Source organism: Carcharodon carcharias, chromosome 20 (assembly GCF_017639515.1).
Source record: "Carcharodon carcharias isolate sCarCar2 chromosome 20, sCarCar2.pri, whole genome shotgun sequence".
In the NCBI taxonomy this organism is placed as follows: domain Eukaryota; kingdom Metazoa; phylum Chordata; class Chondrichthyes; order Lamniformes; family Lamnidae; genus Carcharodon; species Carcharodon carcharias.
In genome coordinates this window covers 16,749,384-16,775,036 of record NC_054486.1, presented here as the reverse complement: position 1 = coordinate 16,775,036, position 25,653 = coordinate 16,749,384, and the positions used below count along the sequence as shown (strand labels likewise).

General features: G+C 48.2%; 1 protein-coding gene across 4 annotated transcripts in view; it reads right to left on the bottom strand.

Moving 5' to 3' along the window:
- The window catches only part of smoc1 (SPARC related modular calcium binding 1), a 262,010-nt gene that overhangs the window by 51,458 nt on the left and 184,899 nt on the right, over window positions 1–25,653 (bottom strand). For all 4 annotated transcript variants that reach the window (XM_041214635.1, XM_041214636.1, XM_041214637.1 and 1 more), the window contains exon 10: window positions 17,091–17,196. In XM_041214635.1, the coding sequence (XP_041070569.1) occupies window positions 17,091–17,196 (106 nt within the window). The remainder of the gene's footprint in view (window positions 1–17,090; window positions 17,197–25,653) is intronic.

Genomic DNA, 25,653 nt, shown 5'->3' with positions numbered 1-25,653 from the left:
ATCTGTCTCTTCTTGTTCTGCTGTCTGGTATGTAGGCTGCCTTTTACGGAAGTGTTTTTACTCATACTGCACCGTTTATGTGATACCCCAGCAGATCGCTGCATTGTTAATAAACAATTGGCAGTTTTCTTTTAAAACCATTCATTGCATTTCCAATTTCATTAGTCTAACTTCACCATGAATCCAGTGCCTTGCACTCTGTTAAGTCTCTGGCATGTTCCATATAAACATTCCTTTAATTCTGTTTTCTTTTTATTTGGTCCCATGTTTAAATATTTTTCTTTTCTCCTCTTATGATCTCCAATACATCACGCACCAGACCCTCTAATACAATCAGGGCATGGAGGCAATGGTGCCTTGTCTAGAGTTGGGAGATCACACCAGCTTACACCTGCATCTCCCCCTTCAAGAGCAATGCAAAGACTGAGACCTGATGTCCTTCCATCACAAAGTAGAACCAAATAGGCTGATAACTCCAGACCTTCGGCTGGGTGGGGACAAGGAGAGAACGCCCTTAGAATGGCGGGGGGGACAATGACTGAGTGCCATCACGTCACTGTTGTTGCACGTGCAGTAATGTTCACCTACCACTAGATGGCAGAGTTTGCCCCGAGTTGGGCTGCAGGCCCATTTTGAATGCTAATCGGGGTCCCATGACAGAGATGGGACTTTGGTTGGCTGGCCTTTCGAAACTGAGAAAGGAAAGATTTGCATTTATATAGGGTCTCAAAGTGCTTCACAACCAACGAAGTACTTGTGAAGTGTATTCACTGTTGTGGAGCAGGAAACACAGCAGCCAATTTGCACACAGCAAGCTCCCACAAACAGAAATATGATAATGAACAGGTTTTCTCCATGTTGTCTGAGGGATAAATAGTGACCACAGCACCAGGGATAGCTCACATTCTCTAATTGAAATAGTGCCGCAGGATCTTTTACATTCACCCAAGCAGGTAGGTGGGGCCACTGAAAGATGGCAGCTCTGACAAGTGCAGCACTCCCTCAGTACTGCACTGGAGTGTCTGGAGCTAACTCAAGTCAGAGCTGTTGATTTTTGTGCTGAAGCTCTGGAGTGAGACTTGAACCTGGAATCTTGGGGCTGTTGAGGTGAGAGCATTACCAGCTGAACCACATCTGAGCTGGGTGGAACTCACACTTTAGACACCTCAACCAAAACCCACGAGAGGGTGCGGTGCGGCCAAAAACGATTCCGAAGATCATTTCACCTTCATTTTTGTGGACTTCTCCAGGGTCTACAAACCAAGTCCCTGCGGCCACCATTCCATCTCCCTACACCGCCGCCCCCCCCCCACCCCCCCACCCACCGCCAACCTCCTCACCCACTGCAGGTGCCCTCAGACTGAGGCCCTCCATAGGAGCCTAGCTTCCTCTGACCTCGAGCCTGGGGCTGCTCTACCTCCAACCAGCAGCTCGCCAGCTGATGCAGAAGAGTTTCTGGCCCTCACAGTGAGCCAGTCAGGATGGCTGAGCAGACAGACAGGGCATTCCACAAGTCAGTCCCCCAAACCCTGCTCTAAAGGTTGATCCACCCGAATATCGTTCCACTGGAGCCTCTGTTCATGCTATGGACACAATCAGGAAACACTTAAGTCATTGCCATTACTCGTTTGAGGAAGCTCATAAATAAAATCCCTGAGAAGGATATTTTAAAATTTAATACATCACACTTCAGACTAGTCACACTCCATAACTCTTATAGTTGTTCACTGACTTCCAGCTACAGCTATAGAAACATTTCAACCTGGTGGGTTTCCAGGAATGACACATTTTACACTCACTGCCAAAGAAACATATTCCATTATTTAAACTAGTGATCGTTCCACACTGGCGGAAGGACATCTGTAGGGCATCATGACTGTAAAATGGGGCGGAATTTTACGCCCCCCCCACCCCCCCACCCCCCCCCACCCCCGCCGCCGGCTTTTATAGGTGGCGCTGGCCGTGAAATTTCTCCGATGGGCTTCCCATCGGGTTCTTGCCCACCCTGACCTCTCCGCAATCTTACACTGGGACGGGCAAGGCCTAGGCAGGCCTGCCTGCCCTTGTCCCGATTGAGGCCCCTTTGTTGGCCAATTATTGTCCACTTAAAGTGACCTCATTCGCGCCTCCGGTGGGAAGGGAAGGGTGGGGCGCCTCCATCAGCAGCCTCCTTTTAACATCGGGCACCCTACTACCCGCAACCCTCCCCCCAGCCCCCCACCACCCCCTCCCAATTCCCACAAAAGAACTGGCCCCTGCAGGTGCTCCCTCCTCCACCGGCCTCTTCACCAACAACACCCCCCCCCCCCGCCAAAAACTTACGTGGGCCTGGAATCCCGGGGCTTAGGGCACGTTTCCCGGGGTGGGCGGGCCTGGGAGCAGCGAGGAAGCAGTGCAGGGGGACAGGAGGAGGGGGTTGGGGGGGCAGGGGTTTGCAAATTCTGAGAAAAAAATGTCTCCACCCAGGACTGACTCACAGGAACGGACACCCTGATAAACATTCTGTCAAAACACTTCTAAAAAACCAACGTTGGAGCCTTCAGCTCGCCCGAGGATGAGGTTTCCTCGAGCTTGCAAAGGCCGTCTGGCCCATTCGCCTGCCCACCCGCTGGAAAATCTCTTTTAATTAATAAATGAGCGGCCTTAATAGGCCTCTTAATTGTCGGTGGGTTCGCTGCTGACTCGTGCCAGCGCCCGCTGACCAAAATATCACGCGAGTGCACGTTGACGTCGGGACGCTCGCCCGACACCATCGCTGCCTATTTTACACTCAATTGGGTACGGCACATGCCCCCCCACCCCACCTTTACAGGACTAAAATTCTGCCCTTAGACTCTCGGGGAAGGCTTGTAGTCCCGGCCCTGGCCACTGCGGCTCCTGGCGCTGCAGGGACTGGGGAAGCCGCTGGCCAATCAGATTGGCCGGCAGCTCTCTGAGGCGGGACTTCCTCCTGAGTGAGGAGCGGAGGGCCCTCCTCCAGCAGGTCAGCACTCATTGGAGCGTTAAGGGGCTGCAGTGGTGGGCAGCGGTGTGTCCCCTGCCGACCCCTTGGATGGCAGCAAGGGAAACCCTGTGCCAGCCTAAATATCCGGCCACAGTGCGGCATGTGTCTCCAAACAATGTAGGAAGGACGTAACTCTATACCCATTCTTTGTAACTATCTTGTATGTGCTGGGGCACGGGCATGGACGTGGGCTTTTGAATCTTTGCTAATTAGAATATTTGGCAGAGGTAAAGGACATAGGGGATAGGAATAGGCCATTCAGCCCATCAGCCAATGCTTCAACATTCATGAGATCATGGTTGATCTGCATTTCAACTTCATTTTGCTGCCTTTGCTCCTTATCCCTTATTTAACAGAAATCCACCGAAATCTCTCATTACCTCCCCAAAAGGCTGCAGATGGTGTCGCAAGTTTCCCCAACCTTTTGTGGGAAAGCCTAATGCACGGCTTCCTGCCTAGGTGATCTGGCTTTAATTTTAAGATCATACTCCCCCTTGTTCTTGATCCCTCCACCAAAGGAAACAAGTTTCTCCATTTCTGCCTTTTCCAACTCCTTTCAGCATCTTAAACATGTTCCTAAGAGCACCCCTCGATCTCCCGCATTCAAGGGCTTGTAAGCGAGGGTCATGCAATCTGTTGTCTAACCCCTCTTGTCACCTGGTATCTCTTTGATGCTTCAGAAAACTCTCCAAGGCCAGTATAGCATTCCCGAGGGGCTCCGTGCTCAGTACTCCAGTTGGGTTTGACCAATGCTCCATTACCTGACGCATAAATTCTTTGCTATTGTGTTTCTAGCCACCTTCAGATTAATAGGTCAAACATCCAAAAGGCCTTTTGACCTCAAATGTTCCAAAGCTGTCTCTGAGTTCCTCCAATCAGCTCCAGGAATTCCTCCAGTGTAGTACTCCTTCTTTCAAGGCTTACAGATGATGAGAAATGCCCCGCTTGTGTACTGGCAAACCTTCGATGTGCACTCACCTATAACAGTTTGTAAAGCGCCTGCAGAATGAGCCGTGCAGCCGGCAGTCCAGCTTTGATAGTGCGTTTTGTAAGGCAGTGAAAGTTTTTCACCGTCACATCACTCTCATAAAGTAAAGCATCCACCACCTACCCTTCCAACCCCATTGGGAATCAGTGTAAACTATAAAGGTACTTCACAGAGCTCTCCTATTAACTAAGCCTCACTTACGGCCTAGAACGTGTGGAGGTCAAGTCGGTGATGTAATGCAAGCAGCCTTCCAGTTGTCCCAGCTGAAGTCAATGAAATACAATTGCAAACAGATTCTTAGCTCGTTACTTTCTGCAGTGAAACAGCACCAAAGGCAGCAGCTCAGTGCTACGGTGCTTGAACCAGGGTAATTTTGCATTTGATAAATAATTCACCTTTGACTCTCTTTTATCCTGTTTGAACTGACCCATTTCTGAGCCCCCTCTATTCAAAACAATATATGTCAATGCTGCTTCACAATTTGTTACCCATTTTCACTTACATTAGAAGTGAGCCCAAAATGGTCAGGAATTTCTCTGTTGCCGCAGTCTGAGTTTTACTGAATCATACTTCTGTCTTTTTTTAAATTATTCATCATTGCTATTCCCATGAGAAACGGGAGTGGCTGGAACTGACTTAGTTCAGAGCTGCACGCTCCAAAATAAACATCAAAACAGTGACAGTTTTTTTTCTTTCACATACTCCTTCAGCTCCATAATATTTTGGGCAAAGGCATAGCGTCTCTAATGGTATGGAAGCAGCTGCTAACTCTTAAATTATCCATCACTTTGTATGTTGTCCTAATTCATGACCACTGGTATGGTTTCCAGAGCAATTCCACTAGTGAGCATGTGGTGCTCTATGCGTACGAACCCTGTATTATACATAACTGCCTTGGCCATCTCCAGATCCTTTGATAGGATCTGGCATCTTCGTGCTTCCCACTAAAACCACACTCATCACGGCCTAAATCCCTCTCAAATTTCTTGTGCTGCGCTCATCTCCTGCCTGTTTCCCACTGACTCAACAACTCTCCGTCCTCTTTACCACGCTGCAGTCTGCGTTCATCAACCCCTTACAGAGTGCACATCCTCAGGGAGCACCATCTGTGTTCCGCTTTCAATGCCGTGATTGAATCATTAAAACTTGGGCTGCAATTTCCCTGTCCCAAATCTGACAATTTTCCCAAGGATGCGGGGGTGGGGGTGGGGGGGGGAAGGTTGGGGAGAGGGGAGCGGAGGACAATGAAGTCGTCCATCTTGTTAACTGGGCATGTTGACGTCTTTAGGAAGCCCATTAAGCGTTTGCCTTCTAACTTCCCAAGGTTTGCATGGGGCCAGGAGCCTGTTACCAGCTCCAGCCCGGCAGAAACAGGGGCAGCTTGAAACAGTTTGATCTGCTGGGAAAAAAAGCTCAAGTTCGGGAAAAGTGGAAAGCACCCGTCAACTTTTAAGAACCGGCCTTTCCCCACCCTATCCCGGGTCCCAGCTCTCCATTTGCCCTGGCCGCTTCGAACATGAGGATCCTCTCAGTCTTTCAGGCCTCGCACATCCAATAGCCACAGCAATAACAGCTGCAGATTCGGGCCAGAGCGCGCGCCCCGCTTCCCTGGTGACCCGCCCCCACTCCGGCCACTAACTGAGCGGCAGACCAATTTGTGGAGCCATTTAAGACCCTAACCCTGTGGGAAGCCCACTGGAGAAAAGAGGCAAGAGTGCGGGATGGGTTCCACCTCCAACGGGAAAATCCGGCCCCTGGTCTCCCAACACTCATCGGTGGAGCAATGGGAATCTCAATTCTCCAAGGACACAATCTCTTCACATAACTTGCAAATATAAGTGACTGTATAACAAATGGAACTAACAGCAACCATCAACATTCTTTGCCTCTTTATTTTCTCTGACCACAGAGTGCCCCACATCTTCTCCAATGCAAAGCTGAACACTTCATTTTCCCAAAAAAAAAACTCTTAATTCTCTATCAGCCCCAAAGCTGTTCAAAAATAATATAATGCTCCTCTGTGGATGAGAATCTTCTAATATCTCTCTCACATACGGAGAGCAATGAAGAGAAAGCTGGTCATCTGATGGGTGCTGTCTCTCACTCTCCTTCTCCCTCTCTTTTCCAGCTCTCTTTCCATTGCAGTTTTCCTTCTCTCAATCTATCTAAAATGCTCTGGTCAGTGTAGGTCCGAACATTCCTATTTTGTCCTTCCTAATTTGTAAATCCGTCTTTTTAACTGATCTTTCTCCTCCCGACGTTCTCCCTCTGTCAAAATCAGGTCCCATCACACAGCCTCCCCCCCGAAACCTAGGCTGGAATTTTATGCCCCTCCTGGGGGTGGGCTGCTAGGCGGGGGTACGTAAGATCTGCGGCGATGGTGAGGGGTGCCATGCCCTCATCAACCCCCCTCCACTGGAATTTTACCAGTGGCGAGGTAGGTGTTAGGCAGCTGGATTACCCTTGGGCCAATTGTGGTCCTTAACAGAATGCTGCATAAGCCCTAGCTGCGAGCTCGGGGAGGACCTCCCTCCTATTCAGGCCCTTCCTCCAGCAGAAAAGGCTACTCCTGCTGGAACAGCCCTTCCACTGGCCTCCTAAACGTGGCCCAGCACCCCCCATTCTCCCTCGCTGGGGCCTGCCTGACTGGCTCCAATGAGGCAGCCCAACTCACCTTCCAATCCAGCCTCCTCCTTGGCTGCCTGTCAGGGACTGACTGCAGTTCCAGCAGTGGCCAGCATACCCGGCAGCTCTGCTGGGGCTGGAGAGCTGCCAGCCATCTGATTGGCCAGCAGCTCTTGGAGGCGGGAGATCCTCCCACAAGGGGCCGGAAGCCGAGACCTCAGGCAGTTCACTGCCTGACGACCATAAAAATCCACTCGTGGCTTCCCAGGCCAGTGGAGGTGGGTTCGCCCCAGACACCTTCAGACCGTGGGGGGTGGGGTAAAATCCCGGCCTCTCAGCTCCCAGAAGCTAAAACTGTTACAACCTTTACTTCACTCAGTTCTTCATTCCTCCTAAAACCGCCTTTCAATCCAAAGGTGGTTTCAACTCTTCCGACATCCTGATTTATCTCATCGTCTCCCTTATTCCTCTCCACCTTGTTGTCGTGTCATGTATTAGCATTGGTCCTTCACCGTGGATCCTCAGTTTAAAAGGAGCATTAAATGGGAGTGCAAATGTGTTCTACTGAATATCCATATCCTTCCAACTAACAATGAGGGCATTTAGAGTGGTCCTCAGCCCTCTTTTACTCAGGGGGATCGGGAGTTAACATGCAGCTGATCCAACAACATTCATTTTGCTTCCTGACCACAGATGAAATTCCCCCCACATGCGTCTCACGCCCTGCCCACCCACTTCACTGCACGGTTGCATTAATTTTTTGTGTGTGCGCAGGTACCCACCGTGCTCTCAGCCACTTGTGAGCGACCCTGCGTGCTATATTCTGGGCTTCTGTGCACAAGTACACCTTGGAGAGAGAACTGCTCTCGAGTGATGGGTGTGACAGCACCAGAAAGCATCCTGGCGCGGCTTCCGCCTCTTCTCCTGATAACGTTGGGTGAAACTTCCCCAGGGCGCTCCGCAGCAACACGAGAGGAATATGGATGCCAAGTCAAAGAGGGAGATACTGGGAGTGTGGGATTGAGGCCAAGAACGCCGTCAAAGAGGTGGATTTTAAGGGGTAGGGGTTAAAAGGGCAGAGAAAGGCAGCAGGGTTTAGGAGTTTATTCCTGACCATGAGCCCTGGGTAGCTGAAGGTAACAATGATGGGACGAAGGAGTCTGAGTAAGAGACCAGAATAGGAGGAATGGAAGATCTCGGGCGAGGGCTGTTGGCTGGAGCGGGTTGCAGAAATGTGGGGTAAGTTTAATAGAAGTGACGGGAGTCTCACCTGTTGCTCGCCCCCTTCCAGATGCTGGGTCCCTCGATCAGGCACTGAGTACCTTTGAATGAGGGACCACCCCCTCCTCCACCCCACCGCCCTCTGACACCTGGAAGCCTGCAAGCGACATCACACCATTAATTTCCCACTTGATGGCCTCAATTGGTGGTGAACTTAATTGAAGTGGAGGCAGGAAGACAGCGGAGTTCCCACCCGCCACCCTCCCACCTGATTAAACGTGACCCCTCTACCAAACTCACCACCAGAGAGAGAGAGCTTTAAATTCCGCCCAGAGAGTGGTGAGGACATGATGTAAACATGAGGACTGGAATTTTAAATCCAAGGTGCTGAGGGACTGGGAAGCAATGGAGATCAGCGAATAAATGGATCATGTGTAAGTGGAACATGCTGCAGGATAAGCTCTGAGTTTTAGAGGAGCTGAAGTTTACCTCAGATAGAGATGGGAAGCAAACAGAACAAGACTCGGACACCATTTACATTTGGGCTGATACACAGCAAGTAACTTCAGGCTGCACAAGTGCCAGGCAATGCCTATTTCCATCAGGAAAAAGTCTAACTACCTCCCCATGACATTGAATAATATTACTATGACCAAACGCTCTACCATCTACATTCTGAGGTTCATCACTGAGCAGAAACTCAACTGGGCCAGTCACACGAATCCCATGGACAGTAAGCTGGTCATTGGCTAGTGTCTTACTCCTAAATCCTCCAAGCCTGTCTACTATCTACAACAAGACGCAACACAGGCGAGTGATGGAAGGTATTCCACTCGCCTGGATGGGTGCAGCTGCAAGGACTCTCAAGAAACTTGATACCATCCAAGCTAAACAGTCAGCCTGATCTGCAGCCCCTACACCATCTTACACATCCAATCCCTCAACCACCTGTGCTTTACATCTACAGCGTGTACTCCGCATAGGCCGGATTGCAGCAATCCACCAAGACTTCGTCAGCAGCACCTCCATCTTGACTTAGGTTTTAATCGCTCACTTAAGTAAACCCTGGAATGATACCCCTTGAATACTGCAAATTCTAACTGCTGTTGGGTGAGCGCCGGAGGCGCATGGACTGCAGCGGTTCAAGAAGGCGGCTCACCACCACCTTCTCAAGGGACATTAGGGATTGGCATCAAATGCTGGTCTAGCCAGCGACGCCCACATCCTGTGAAAGAATAAAGGAAAGAAAGGGTGAGCTCATTCAGAGTATAATTACTGTTCAGGCTGCAATTCAAAACCCTTCCTTGTTTGCTCTTTTTCTGTCAATAGGCGCGATCAATTAACAGAAAGGAACAGCAAGAACTTGCATTTATATAGCAGTTTTCACAACCTCAGAGCATCCCAAAATGCTTCACAACCAATGTAGTACTTTTGAAGTGTAGTCACTGTTGTAATTTAGGGGTATGCAGCAACAATATGTGCACAGCAAGCTCCCACAAACAGCAATGAAATAAATAATCTAGGTAATTTTGAACCAAGGGTGGGGTCAGTCCAACAGGCCTACATGTATTCCCTCATGGGTTCAATAGATAACTGTACTCTCTGTAAACACCGGTTTTAACCCACCTATTTAATCACCTGAAAGGAAGTTCTGTGTAAACACTCCAAATCCCCAAAGATAATCAAACACAACTATGGAATGAGTATCCATCTTCAAATTTCCACTAGTTAAACTATCTTTCCACCATCAGAGGCCATGCTATCAGCTGCCTACGCTCATAGCTCAGGAATTCCCTCAGTAAGACCGCTCCAATTTTCTACCTCTCTCAGCTCCTTTAAGATCCTCCTTAAAACCTACCCCTTCGACCAAGTTTTTGATCACCTGTCCAGGTATCACTTTATGTAGCTCAGTGTAAAATTTGGTACAATAATGCTCCCGTGAGGTGCCTTGGGCCGTTTCACTATGCAAAAGGTGCTTTATGAATCTAATTTGTTGTTGTAGCCCACAAAGAACAATCTTCCTTCCTGCCTGAGAAGCATAGGAATTACTGTCTCCAATGAAGCACTTCATCATCTCCGGCTACACATGTCCCTGTAACCTGGAATTTTGTTGCCAAACTGACAGTTATCATGAAAGACCTGTGTCCTTTAATCTGTACACACCATCTAAGTCATATAGCCCTTTTATGTTATCTGTGCCTCTCCGTACATTGAGCACTGGCATCCAGTATCATTTTGTCCCAAAACCAAAATAACTTCAGTTTTGTGAGTCTCTTCTCATAACCTAGATTCTTATGTTTCAGATGAACTCTGTTTTACTTGTCTGAACCCTCCTCAATGTGTTAATATTGTCAAGAAGATGTGCTTTATGCCAAATTATGATTTTGAATCTACTGGCTGGAAACATGAATAGGACTTTTAAAAAAAACAGAACTTTCAAAAAACAGAACTTTTAAAGCATAAACTAAACTGACTTGAACTCACAGCCAAGGTGGCTACCTAATTTGCCTTACTGTACATTTCACATTCCAAACCCATTCCGATGGAGATGGCATGTCTGCAGAAACCCATCAAAGACAATGACCTCAGAGGAATGTGAATGAACCATATTTCCTATTTCATTAGCCCAATGTCCAGATACTCAACTGGGTGGAGACAAACCATCAAACTTAATCACCTGAACAAAGGGACCCTGGCTAAGAGGGAGAAATCCCTGATCTGACCTAATCAAGTTACAAATGGAATACACAATCATGTTGACTCGCTAGCCAGTTGGAGGGGGCGATCACATAACAAGCCAAGCCTTTGTGTGTTTTAAGCACATGGTTTCTCAGCAGAGCTGAGGACAGGCAGCTGAGAAGCTGAGGGAGATCCTTCCTCTCTTCCTCTCTCTCTCTCTCTGTCTCTCTCTCTCCAGCCAACTTGCAAGCTTTTGGGCCCTGTCTACTATTGTCTGACTCTCTCTCCATGTGCAGGAGACAGAGATTTTGAAGAAAAAACTCAACTCCACAGCTGTGTCTCCGGGAGAACAGGTAGATCATCCATCTGCGGTTTTAAACAGCCTTGACGCTGAGAGCAACAAGACCACCAGATTCAGCCTAAAGCCAGCCGAGTCACCAAACCACAGACCATGAATTCCTTTCAACTTTTATGACCCTAACTTGACTAATCTATCCTTCTCCATTCTGTAATCTGTAATTTTGTGTGTGTGAACTTCAAGTTTGTCTGTGTGAGTATGTGTGTGTATGTGTGTGTGTGTGAGAGAAAGTAGGCACGTGTTTTATTATTTTACTTTGATGGGTTTAAGTATAATAAATCTAATCTCTTTCTTTGCTAAACTCAAGAAAACCTGTCCTGTTGATTCTTCTATGGTCACAGCGCAAAAACAGTTAAGCGTTTACTAAACTTGCAAGTATATCCTTTTCACACAAAAAACAAACTGTTGCGGACAAATAAGGAGAGGCCAATGGGAGCCATCCAACTCCTCCTCATCTGATCATAATAATATCCTTTTGAAGACAGGGTGCCCACAGCTGAACATAATATTCTAAATATGGCAACTATAGGGAAGGTAAACTAAAAAGTGCTGTTGCCATCAGCTAATGGTACAAAGCTGAGGGGACACAGGCTTAAGGTTTGGGACAAAAGATGCAGCGGGAATGTTTTATGCCATGAGTGATAATGGTCTGGAAGGTGGTGGAAGCAGAAATGCTCAACAATTTAAAAAGGAAATTGGATGGGCACTTGAGAAATAAACATGCAAGGCTATGGGGGTAGAGCAGAGTGAATGGGACTGACTGGAATGCTCTACGGGGAGATTCGTTGGGCCGAATGGGCCTCCCCCAGTGCCGCAGTGACTCTTTGTGGCAAAATAAGGCAAAGTACGACCGAGGTCGGAAGCCTAAAATAAAAACAGGATTTTTTATTCGTTTACGGGATGTGGGTATCACTGGCTGGGCCAGCATTTATTACCCATCCCTAGTTGCCCTTGAGAAGGTGGTGGTGAGCTGCCTTCTTGAACCGCTGCGGTCCATGTGGAGTAGGTACACCCACTGTGCTGTTAAGGAGGGAGTTCCAGGATTTTGACCCAGCGACAGTGAAGGAATGGCGATACGTTGCCAAGTCAGGATGTTGAGTGTCTTGGAGGGGAACTTCCAGGTGGTGGCGTTCCCCTCCAGGAAATATTCTTCAGGTCAGGCGGCATCTGTGCAGGAAGGACACCGGGGCTAATATTTCAGATTGTGGCTAATAGCCATAGACCTGAAACAGTAATTCTACCTTGTTTTCTCCACACAGATGCTGGCTGACCTACTGAGTGTTTCCAGCATTTTGTGTTTGTGTTCTAACTGCAGCCTCAGCACTGATTTTTACAGTTAGAGCATCATACTTGACCTTTAGTCAAATACTCTCAAGCTGTAACCAAGTATTTGATTAGACCACAGATGCCAAATGTTTTCCCACAAGGAGGAAGGATATGTTCGAGGATCAATTCCATTAGGCTGCCCTGCCCCACTTCTTGGCAACTGCAGCAACATTGTCAGAGACCTAGGATCTGGGTGGAAGAGCAAATGGTTCCCAGGCTTCTGTTAATAGCACTATCATCTGAAGCAGAACTGGCATTAGTCTCCTCTTCTCTGCCCTTATGATGTCTGTACAATAGCCACAGACTAGATCATCCTGAAAGCTGAGAGTGTTAGAGTGAAAATCAGTAATTGGCAGTTTTCACTGGCAACTACAAAATTCATGCTAACTCTGCCAACCGAGAACAGCAAAATAGTCATTTTTCCAACTGTTGTCTCTTGGTTCACATTTACAGGCCAGCACAAGCTTCAGACACCGAACTTCAGTCAATAGATCCACAAACTGCTAGCTTGCTGCTCCACCCACTTAGCCATGAATAGCCAATTTGCTGGAAGTTTCGGAGGATGTTGCTTCAGGTTCATACTGGTTGGGCTAAAGGGAGTAGGAGCAAGGAGATGTTTACTGCACTGCGTAATTAACTTCCCTCGTTTACCACTTTAGCATTGCTTCTCCTGGCACCTTAGACTAAATCCCAATCAAAGCATCTGAGTTATTAAAGCTGCCTAGGACGTTCTGGTGGCCAAGGGAGGTGCGTTCACAATGCAGCCAAACAGGTTGAGTATCAACCTGCATATCCTTCCGACACACGCCAATGGCAAGCGGTAAGAGCAGGAGAAATTCCTGGTCAGCCATGTGGAGCTTCTCCCAACCCTATCCATAGCTCCCAACGACAACATGCATATCGCTGACGTGTATGTTGCAACAACAACTCCAACTCCTTTGGTGGGTGTGATTGGTGGTGGTGGGGGTGATTGGTGGTGGTGGGGGTGATTGGTGGGGGTGGAGGTGGGTGTGATTGGTGGGGGTGGGGCTGGGGGTGGGGGTGGGTGTGATTGGTGGTGGTGGGGGTGGGTGTGATTGGTCGGGGTGGGGGTGGGTGTGATTGGTGGGGTTGGGGGTGGAGTGGGTGTGATTGGTGGTGGTAGGGATGGGTGTGATTGGTGGTGGTGGGGGTGGGTGTGATTGGTGGGGGTGGGGTGAGGGTGGGTGTGATTGGTGGTGGTGGGGGTGGGTGTGATTGGTGGGGGTGGGGGTGGGGGTGGGTGTGATTGGTGGGGGTGGGGGTGGGTGTGGGTGTGATTGGTGGGGGTGGGGGTGAGGGTGGGTGTGATTGGTGGAGGTGAGGGTGGGTGTGATTGGTGGGGGTGAGGGTGGGTGTGATTGGTGGAGGTGAGGGTGGGTGTGATTGGTGGGGGTGAGGGTGGGTGTGATTGGTGGAGGTGAGGGTGGGTGTGATTGGTGGGGGTGAGGGTGGGTGTGATTGGTGGAGGTGAGGGTGGGTGTGATTGGTGGAGGTGAGGGTGGGTGTGATTGGTGGGGGTGGGGGTGGGGGTGGGTGTGATTGGTGGGGGTGGGGGTGAGGGTGGGTGTGATTGGTGGGGGTGAGGGTGGGTGTGATTGGTGGAGGTGAGGGTGGGTGTGATTGGTGGGGGTGAGGGTGGGTGTGATTGGTGGGGGTGGGGGTAGGGGTGATTGGTGGTGGCCAGCTGGCTGGCTGGACGGCCAGTGTGGATCAAACTGGTGTCAACAGCAAGGGGTTCGACCCCCGTTCCAGCTGGGGTGGATTCAGGGCTGGCCTCCTTGCCCTACCCACGGTGGAGGTTGTGGCGCTGTGGGTTGGAATTCAATAACAAGTTGTACAGGCTTAAGGAGGTGGGACTCTGCACTTTGGATTGATGTTTAAAGATAATGAAAGGACTAGATTGTGTTCCAGTTGATAGTTTAATCCAATTATGATCATTTTAAATTGTATGAGTCCACATCTAGATTTGATGCCAGATTGTTCTTTATCCAGAGAATGGTGGACCTCTGACACAGGCTGCCCGCTCTCTGATACTGGCCGCCCACTCTCTGATACAGACTGCCCTCTCTCTGACACAGACTGCCCTCTCTCTGACACAGACTGCCCTCTCTCTGATACTGGCCGCCCACTCTCTGATACAGACTGCCCGCTCTCTGATACTGGCCGCCCACTCTCTGATACAGACTGCCCTCTCTCTGACACAGACTGCCCTCTCTCTGACACAGACTGCCCTCTCTCTGATACAGACTGCCCTCTCTCTGATACAGACTGCCCTCTCTCTGATACAGACTGCCCTCTCTCTGACACAGACTGCCCTCTCTCTAACACAGACTGCCCTCTCTCTGACACAGACTGCCCTCTCTCTGATACAGACTGCCCTCTCTCTGACACAGACTGCCCTCTCATTGATACAGACTGCCCTCTCTCTGATACAGACTGCCCTCTCTCTGACACAGACTGCCCTCTCTCTGATACAGACTGCCCTCTCTCTGATACAGACTGCCCTCTCTCTGACACAGACTGCCCTCTCTCTGACACAGACTGCCCTCTCTCTGACACAGACTGCCCTCTCTCTGATACAGACTGCCCTCTCTCTGATACAGGCTGCCCACTCTCTGATACAGGCTGCCCTCTCTCTGATACAGACTGCCCTCTCTCTGATACAGGCTGCCCACTCTCTGATACAGGATGCCCTCTCTCTAACACAGACTGCCCTCTCTCTGACACAGACTGCCCTCTCTCTAACACAGACTGCCCTCTCTCTGATACAGGCTGCCCACTCTCTGATACAGGCTGCCCACTCTCTGATACAGGATGCCCTCTCTCTGATACAGGCCGCCCGCTCTCTGATACAGGCCGCCCGCTCTCTGATACAGGCCGCCCGCTCTCTGATACAGGCCGCCCGCTCTCTGATACAGGCCGCCCACTCTCTGATACAGGCCGCCCGCTCTCTGATACAGGCCGCCCGCTCTCTGATACAGCCCGCCCATTCAGGTGATGGATGCTTATTTGCTAAATTCCTTCAAACAGGACTAGTGCAAGTTTCTGGTTGGGACAGAGATCAACATCTATGAAAAAAACTGAGTACGGCAGAGAATTATTAAGACCAGAGTGATCTCCTGGACTAGTTTAGATTACCTGGAAGTGGAGTTGGGGTGGGGGCCGGAGAGGAATTTTCCAGAATTATCTGTCCAAACGGGCCTGAGTTTTGATGACTTTTTATTTACCCCTCCCAATTCACCCCGTGGTTTTTGGGTGGAGTGCGGAGTGTATATATTGTGCCACATTGGGTATTATAATTGTGTGGGATAGGCTGGTTAAACCAGAGGGTGTTTTCCTGTCTAGTATTGTTCACATGTTCATATGGCGTTCCAACTGAAAGTGTGAGCTTGCACACTTCAGAAGTGTGACCAGCCGAAAACAAAAGTAGCTGCAAAGCCCCCAATCTGGGTTATTCCTCAGAAACCCAAATTCAGTTTGGTTAAAATACTTCTGCTCAGGTATGTCGGTGCTTCTGTTTTGAATTACATCTGCCAGATGTTTGACACAATTAGTCGATTTACACTTGAATACCATTTCATACACCCCTGCCCCATGACTCCCTGCTGCTGCGATAATAATTGGGCAACAACTAGAATCAACAATACAAGTCACAGCAAAAGACACAATGCAAGAAGGGCATCCTTTGTGGAAGGAAAGAGTCCATCGCATCTCTGTAGCTTCACTATGATTTGGACTTGTTCAGTAGGTGGTCCCTCTCCCTGATTTAAATCTGTTTATTAGTATCAGGCAGCCATCGATGTGGAATCTCAGGATACAGGGGTAGGCCACTTAAGACTGAGATGAGGAGGAATTTCTTCACTCGCAGGATGGTGAATCTTTGGAACTCTCTACCCCAGAGGGGTGTGGAAGCTCGGTCATTGAGCATGTTCAAGGCAGAAGTTGACAGATTTCTGGATTCTAATGATATCAAGGGATATGGAGATAGTGTGGGAAAGTGACATTGAGGTAGATGATCAGCCATGATCAAATTGAATGGTGGAGCAGGTCCGACAAGCCGAATGGCCTACTCCTGTTCCTATGTTCCCAGGAATCAACTGAGGTGTTTATAATGGTGTTAGCCACTTAAGAAGCAAAAGAACCAATCAGCACAGAGAGGAGAGTGGAAATTAGGTTTAAAGAAATCAGGAGTGTGCAGAGTATGGAACAAATAGCCGACTCTAGTTACCACAGGGATGAAATTTATCTTTGGTTCTTTGGCAGTGCTGCAAGACAAGCGAGCGCGAATCGGAATCCCATTTGTATTCCACCCAATTTTTCTATGAAAGACGGAAAGAAACCCAAACGGCAGACAAAACCACCCAAGATGAATTTCCCTCCTGATGTTCCTAGTTAATGGCTTTATAATGGATGGAACTTTGTGCTGCTGCAAACAGTGAGGCAAGCACTTTTGCCCAAGTTTATATCTCATAGACTGGGACAGTCCCTAAAGCCGTGTGACAAATTGGCTAGAAATGTGTGGAAGTGTACAGATATTTATAAACAGATCCCTCGATTTAATCCGTGTGGTTACGCCACCAAAACAACATATCAGGCAGCTGTCGCAAAAGGAAAGCTTTTTTTCTCCCTGATAGAGAATAAATTTGATCATATACGTGTGGGATATATGTTGGACACTGGATTGGACAGATCACCCGACAAGCGCGTCTGCTATTTGATTAATCAGGACATACTCGTACTTAACTTTGTACTGATCCACTGGTGAGTGTGGGATGTGAACCTCTGTCACACTGGCTGTTTTCAATGGAAATTTTCCAAGGTCAGTTCCCCTCAACTCTTCACACAGTTAATAATAAAGAGACACATACCTTCCTCCTGCTACGGGTGCTGGGGAGTTGATAGCTTGCACCATGTCCGTGGTGAGAGCGTCCAGAACGCTGGTGATGAACTCCAACTTTTTCGCTCCAGGGCAACCTGCAAAAGGTGAAAGGTTAACACTCATAACTATAATGGTGGCAAGTGTGGCTTGACAAGTAGCGTTTGATGCCATTTCCCCCAGTCTTTATTTGTAATCATTTCCTTTCCACCCGGAAGTGATTTCTTTGGGTTTTATGGCCTGGGGGAGAGCTAAAGGGGTCAAGGCGGCACGAACCTTACTCCACTCTCACCCGATTCATCCTGTTGCTGATCAAATCATGTAACTGAATGGTACAAATTACCGCACAACAGAACCTGTCCTAGCATCAGAGGCTTGAAGCGGCTCACAGGCCAAGCAGCCGGGCCTTCTGAGTGGGCCAGCGGCTCCTGGAGGAGGGCCGCCCTCCTTGACAGGGCAAGCGGCCTTGGTGGCAGCCACTGAATTGGCGAGAGGATGTCCTGTCGCCAGCCCGTGCAAAACGCGTTTCTTCCTGACGTCGGGACCCCTGCACAAATGGGTAAAACCCTGTCCCACCTCTTTATGCCTTCGGGAAACGTTTTCTCGATTAAAATCTGACTGGGTGATAAAAGTAAAAATCGATTAAGAAGTTGTAGGGCTTGATTTTTAGTCGCCCCCCCAACCCCCCCCCTCCCCCGCCCTCCCACCTCCCCCAGGGCTGGGATCAGAAGCAGGTGGGCAGGCGCTAAAATTAGCACTGCCGCCTGACATGTGGGGTGCCAACTTGCCCCTGCAGCCCCCCCCCCTCCACGTCAACACTCACAGAGGCAGGATGGAGGGGCAGCAGCAGGGCCACCTGCCCACATGTGGCGGGTAGCTGATTAAAGTCACTGATGGCCACTTAAGGCCAATTAAAGGAAACCGACTTCTCCAGGTTCCCACAGGTAGCGAGGGTCAGCTGAGCTGCCTGAAGGCGGCCTCCTGGTTGTAGACAAGAGGGCTCTCTGTCTATCTGGGTGCAGCAACAGCTGCAGGCCGCCCTGTGTAGAGGCTCTCCTTTCCCCTCCCTCTCCACACCGTGCCCCCGCCACCTCCTCTCCCCCACCCCCCCCCCCCTCCCCCCCTCCGCCAAACCTCCGCACCCCCCCTCCTCATCCACAGTGGTGGCCTAGCTGCAAAAGCTATTTTTAATTTAAACTTTAAAAAGGTCGGGAGAGAAGAAGGCACCTCCACTTTGAAGCACCCTCTCCCTTACCTTCATCACAGCCTACTGCTATCTTAAAGCTGAAAGGCCTCTCTCTCCAGCTTCGAGAGACCACCCACCCACCCTTAATTGTACCCACTTTCTGGCCATTAATTGATTGTCCTTGAGGAAATCACAATGAGTGACCACATCCTACACAGTGCGGGCTTCGGACCAACACTTCAGCCTGTCGGCAGCGTTTTGAATCCCATGGGGTCAATTTTTCGGTACACTTATCCTCTTCTCTCTGAAGTCAAGATCAGTTGCCCTAATTCACTCTCCTCTAAGACCTCACAACTGAGGAATTCCCCACCTCCCTCAGTGTTCCTGCAGTCAACAGACTTTACTAACCTCAGCCTGACATCACCTAACCATGACTATCTGATTTCACCATTCTCCCTAACCTCTTTCAATAATGATGGTATTGTGCACTCTTAGCCTTTCACTTATATTTCTCAATGAATAAATCTTTGACTTTATTTAGTATTGCTGAGACACACACTAATGTTTCGTCAACATAACTTTGTTTACATGACCGAGTTTCCTGATGGCAAACTCTTAATCACTATCATCGCCAGATGTAAATGGGCAAGGGTTTCAATACTGCTTTCGTAACAGCAAATACAGGAGCCATTGTAGTGTGAATGTCAACACTGTACTTAATGCTCTAACATTTAGCTAAAGCTGTACGTGGTCCACTTACACCAAAGAGCATATGTGGAAATTTCTAATGCTTTACAGAGATAATCAAATTAAACTTTTTTCCACTGGCACCACACATACTTGTGAAAGGTCAAAGAGTCCTGAGCAAAGCAAAGAAGTCTATCTATGACATTGTTGGTTTTTTAAGAGATATTAGCCCATCGATGACATCATTAACTTGGCAACAGAGCTTCTCTGGCCGAGGCAATTTTGATTCTTACTCAAAGGGCTCCTTTTGTATGAGTAAAGAGGCAGCGCCGTGTTAATATCTTGGATGCAGTGATGTAAAAGGAGTGGCTTTAGCAGGTGGGAAGGAGTAAACACACAGAACAGAGGCAGCTGTACAAAAACACACACCATCAATCTTGCACGTTAATAGTATTAGATTACAATTCTATACTGTGTGCTTTATTCACAAGGTTCCTAATGATCAGAGACTATAAAGCACGACATGTGACAACAGGCAGGGACATAAAGCAGATTCCCTGGTTTCCAAAAGTACTTTTAATTTTGACTGTTTCCCTGCAATAGGTGGATCATCCAATCTCAGGACCTTCTCAAAAGTTGCATGTGTTTTTTGGCTCGACTATGCACCTATTCAAAGAAAGTGCTTTGGCTGGTAGAATCCATGAAATTATAATTTCCTTTTAAAATAAACACAAAGGGCGGAATCATCCCAGATTTGCAATGGGGGGTTTTCGAGCTGTATCATCCCATTCCCGCACATCCCGCCTCATTAATTGTGCATTCCCGGGAAACACGCCAGATCACTGGCAGGGCGGCCTCTGATTTGCCCGTCCCACCGGTCACCTCAGGCCTTCACTAATCTGGGCACCATATTTAAAGGGCACCCCTGCACAGAGCCCGCACTCAGGGATTGGGAGCTGCTACAAAGTCATGGCTACCAAAGGAGGGAAACATGCTGACCCCAAATTTCATGACACCTCCCTCGAGTGTCTACTGGACGCTGCGGAGGCCCACTGTGAAGTCCGCTACCCCTGCTCTGGTTGGAGACCAGCAGGCAAGGTCACCAATTCTGCATGGGAGGCGGTGGCAGTGATGGTCAGCACCAACACCCTGCAAAAGAGGACAGCCACCCAGTGCCGAAAAACAATGGATGATCTCCGTTATGCCACTCCACCGTAAGTCACTCTTCTCGTCACTCTCAACTCACACACTCACAGGGATCTCACTCACTGCCAATTCACGGAACATCACCAGTCATTCCCTCACACACACCTGCAGGGCAGCCCCATCTCACTCCAGCTTCCCTTTCCCCTCAAGGAGTCAGGAAGGGCCCTCGGGCACCCATAGGGAGGAGGATCAGCAGGTGCACACCCCAGGACCATTCACCCGGGTGACTCCAAGAGTGTTCAGCACATCTGAATCCCCTCTTCACAGGCCGAGGAGGGTGCCATTGCCACACAGGAGGCCAGGGCCCTCCAAGGTCTCGACCCTTCAGGCTGCCTCCACCTCCACTGCGGATGTCAGGGGAGCACCAAGGCGTAGCAGCAGGGTTAGGAAGGATAAGACGATGTAACTCTTTCGAGTTAAAACCAATTTAAACTAAATTAACAAAATTAGGATAAATCAGGCACAGCCCCTAATTCAGGTCAGCTGTAAAACCAAGAACAAAGTTTAAAGGAAACTTACAAATTTTAAATCAAAATGTGATTAAAGGGGTCAACAAAACACCCCAGTCCCCGCGGGATAAGACAATGTAACTCTTTTGAGTTAAAACCAATAAAACCAAATCAACAAAATTGGGATAAGTCAGGCACAGCCCCTAATTCAGGTCAGCTGTAAAACCAAGAACAAAGTTTAAAGGAACCTTACAAACTTTAAATCAAAATGTGATTAAAGGGGTCAACAAAACACCCCAGTCCTCACGGGATAAGACAATGTAACTATTTCGAGTTAAAACCAATAAAACCAAATCAACAAAATTGGGATAAATCAGGCACAGCCCCTAATTCAGGTCAGCTGTAAAACCAAGAACAAAGTTTAAAGGAACCTTACAAACTTTAAATCAAAATGTGATTAAAGGGGTCAACAAAACACCCCAGTCCCCACGGGATAAGACAATGTAACTCTTTCGCGCACAAATCCGTTTCCAGCTGTTTCAGATAAAGTTACATAGTTTGCCATTGTAAGATTTGAACTCTTGATCTTGGGGTTACAATCCCAGTACCATAACCACTTGGCTATTTAACTCTTTTGAGTACAAACACATTTCCATCTGTTTCAGATGAAGTTACATTGTTTCATAGTTTGCCACTGTGAGATTTGAACTCTTGATCTTGGGGTTACAAACCCAGTACCATAACCACTTGGCTATTTAGGTGCACAGCTTGGGCATGGGTGTTAATCACTTGTACTTAATGTTCACTATTGTAAATAAACACCCAAGAATGTCTCCCTGCCTATGGCTCCTTGTTATGATGAGCAGTGTGTCACTCAGATGTGAAACCTTGGCTCCTGCACAAGATAAAGGCAGGTGTCTCAGTCCAGGGTCCCTTCCCTGTGCAGTGATGGTCCAGCCTCACACTCACTGGACAAATTACTGATGCCTGGACCTCGACGATGCTTGTCATTGCTGCTAGAATGTCGTGAGCAGGCATCACAGAGTTTGATCATTCTCTCTGTGTGCGCTCAGCACCTTTAAGCTGGGGCTGGCCCCCATCTCTTCAGCACCTGTGACCAGTACGTTGTGCTCCTTAAAAGGTCAGATGCATTTAAAGTTTCACAGCTGAGTCTCCATGATATGACCCTGATCACAGAGCGCAAATGAGCTGCCCTCAGCCAGACAGCAGTTAGACATTCACAGAGGCTTTGTGAAGATCAATGGAGTGTCTCACTGCATGTCATCATCACCCTCCTGGAATCTTGTGACTATTAGGGCCTGAGCGCTGATTGTATATGAGCTACCATCAGCCATACAGGAGTGAAACGTTCACAGATGCAAGGTGAGGATGTCAGGATTGTCCTCACTGCATCTCATCATCCTCTACGAATCTTGCAGCTATGAGGGCCTCCTCTGCGCATCTGCCTTACCTGACCAGTGCAACGGCCTCTTCGCCAGAATCCAAGGGCAGGTTTAATAAATGATCTCAGAGTAAAGGTTCCCCTAGGAAACAGTGACCATAATATGGTGGAATTTAACATTAAGTTTGAGAGCGAGAAACTTGGATCTGAAACAATTGTGCTCAACTTAAATAAGGGTAATTACAATGGAATGAGGGCAGAGTTGGCTGGAGTGCACTGGGAAAGCAGTTTAACAGAAAAGATGATTGATGAACAATGGCAGACATTTAAGAATAGTTCATGACTCTCAACAAAGATATATCCCATTGTGGAAGAAGAATTCAAGGAAGGGGATAAATCAACCATGCTTAACCAAGGAAATTAAGATCGGTGTCAAATTCAAAGAGAAAACACACAATGTGGCAAAGATTAGTGGTAAGCCAGAGGATTGGGAAAGTTTTAAAAACCAACAAAATATGACAAAAAAATAAAGAAGGAGAAAACAAACTTTGAGGGTAAACTAGCAAGTAACATAAAAATGGACAGTAAGAGCTTTGTTAAATATATAAAAAGGAAAAGAGAGGCCAAAGTGAATGTAGGCCTCTTAGAGAATGAGGCTGGGGAAATAATAATGGGGAACCAGGAAATGGCAGAGGAGTTGAATAAATACTTTGCATCAGTCTTCACAGTAGAAGACACTAAAAGCTTTCCAAAAATACTAAATAATCAAGGGGTAAAAGAGGGGGAGGAGATAAATACAATAACTATCACTAGAGAAAAAGTACTAGGGAAGCTAGTGGGGCTAAAGGCCGATAGGTCCCCTGGACATGATGGGTTGCATCCTAGGATATTAAAGGAAGTAGCTACAGAGATAGTGGATGCACTGACAGTAATCTTCCAAGAATCCTTAGAAAAGCCCCAGAGGATTGGTAAATTTCCAATGTAACTTCCCTTATTCAAAAAGGGAGGGAGACAACAAACAGACGACTATAAGCCACTTAGCTTAACATCTGTCACTGGGAAAATGTTGGAGTCTATTATAAAGGAAGTACTGGCAGAGCATTTAAAATGCATAATCTAATCAAGCAGAGTCAGCATGGCTTCACGAAAGGGAAAGCATGTCTGACGAATTTATTAGAATTCTTTGAGGAGGTAACAAGCAGGATAGATAAAGGGGAACCAGTAGACATAATATATTTGGATTTCCAAAAGGCGTTCGATAAGGTACCGCACATAAGGCTACTTAATAAGAGTCCATTGTGTTGGGGGTAGTATATTAGCATAAATAGAGGATTGGCTAACTAATAGAAGACAGAGAGTTGGGATAAGGGGCACATTTTTGGGATGGCAACCTGTAACTAGTGGAGTGCCACAGGGATCAGTGCTGGGGCCTCAATTATTTACAATATATATTAATGACTTAGATGAAGGAAGTGAATGTACTATTGCTAAGTTTTCAGATGACACAAAAATAGGTGGGAAGGCAAGTGGTGAGGATGACACAAGGAGTCTACAGAGGGATATAGACAGATTAAGTGAGTGGGCAAAATCTAGGCAGATGGAATATAATATGGGAAAATGTGAGGTTATGCACTTTGGCAGGAAGAATAGATGAGCTGAATATTATTTAAATGGAAAAAGACTGCAAAAGGCTGCAGTCCTTGTGCATGAATCCCAAAAAGATAACATGCAAGTTCAGCAGGTAATAGGAAAGGCAAATGGAATGTTGGCCTTTATTTCAAAGGGAATGGAGTATAAAAATAAGGAAGTCTTGCTAAAACTATACAAGACACTAGTTAGACCACACCTAGAATGCTGTGAACAGTTTTGGTCCCCTTATCTAAAGATAGATATACTGGCATTGGAGGCAGTCCAGAGAAGGTTCACTAGGTTGATCCTGGGGATGAAGGGATTTTCTTATGAGGAGAGGTTGAGTAGGTCGGGCCAGTGCTCATTGGAGTTTAAAAGAATGAGAGGCAACCTTATTGAAACATATAAGATTCTTAGGGGGTTTGACAGGGTAGATGCTGAGAGGTTGTTTCCCCTTGTGGGAGAGTCTAGGACCAGAGGGCATAATCTCAGAGTAAGGGGGCACCCACTTAAAACAGAGATGAGGAGGAATTTCTTCTCTCAGAGGGTGGTGAATCTGTGGAATTCTTTACCCAAAGGGCTGTAGAAGCTGGGTCATTAAGTATATTCAAAGTGGAGATACTCAGATTTTTAATCAGGAAGGGAATCAAGGGTTATTGGGAAAAGGCAGGAAAGTGGAGTTGAGGATTATCAGATCAGCCATGATCTCATTGAATGGAGGAGCAGACTCGATGGGCTGAATGGCCTACTTCTGCTCCTACATCTTATGGTCTTTTGGGACCTCATCATTGTCATCCTCTTCGACATCCTCCTCATCGGAGGATATGTGCAACTCCTCCATCTCCTCCTCAGCCAGGTCCACCCCCTTGTATTGGTCGCTGCAAAGTGCCAGGTTACGAAGCGCACAGCAAGCAGCGGTGATGCATGACACCCTCTGGGGACTGTTTTGCAGTGCTCCACTAGACCAGTTGAGGCACAAGAACCTCATTTTCGACATGCCTATCATTTCTCCACCAAAGTCCAGGCCACGGCATGAGTCTTGTTGCTCTGCTGCAGCCTGAGGCCGCCGCATGGGTGTCATCAGCCACATCCTCTAAATGGGTAGCCGAGGAGCCAACCCTGCAGCCTCTCTGCACCCGGGAAGATGTCAGGGATCTGAGACCTGCTAAGGATGTCAGAACGTTCCCTGGGAATCGTACGCAGACCTGTAGGATGTGCTTGTGGTGGTTGCACACCAACTGAACTTTCAGAACACTCAGCTGAACATTGTGGTTCACGTAGTTGACTGTTTGTTGCCATGGAGATCTAAGCGCCACAAGAGTGCAGTCAATGGTACCCTGCACCTGCGGAAAACCTGAGATCTGCGCAAATCCCAGCGCTCCTGCTTCCTGATCCCGGGTGAAATGCACAAAACTCTGTGCCTTTGCAAAGATGGTGTCCGTGACCTCCTGGATATACTTTTGAGTGGAGCCTTGCGAGATCCCACACAGGTCACCTGCGGAGCCGCGAAAGGAGCCACTGGGGTAATAATTGAGTGTCCCAGTCACTTCCATGGCCACTGGCAGTGGATGCCCTCCATGTCCCCGTGGCGCCAAATCCTGCAGTAGGTGGGATATGTGCCCCACCAGTTCCCTAAACATGCGCAACCTTCGGCAACACTAGTTCTCAGTCATCTGCAGGAATGACAGGCGCCATCTATCGACCCTGGGTCTAATGAGGCACCTACGAGCGAGGGCTCCCTGTGGATCCTCAGCTGCGTGTGCAGCAAGTGCTGCCTCCCCTTCATCTTGAGGGAGGTGCTCCTCCCTTTGCTGAACCAGGCACCTCCACCGCTCTCTTCCTCTTTTTCTTCTCTGCTCCCTGTAAGCCATGAGGCACACCGCTAAATCACCAGGCTCCATCATCCTGATGTTCTCTTCCAGCAGGATCTAAGAGAGCGATGCAGGGGTTAGCATATGTGTCCTATGAACCTCTCGGTTAAGTCTGAAGGCCCCTT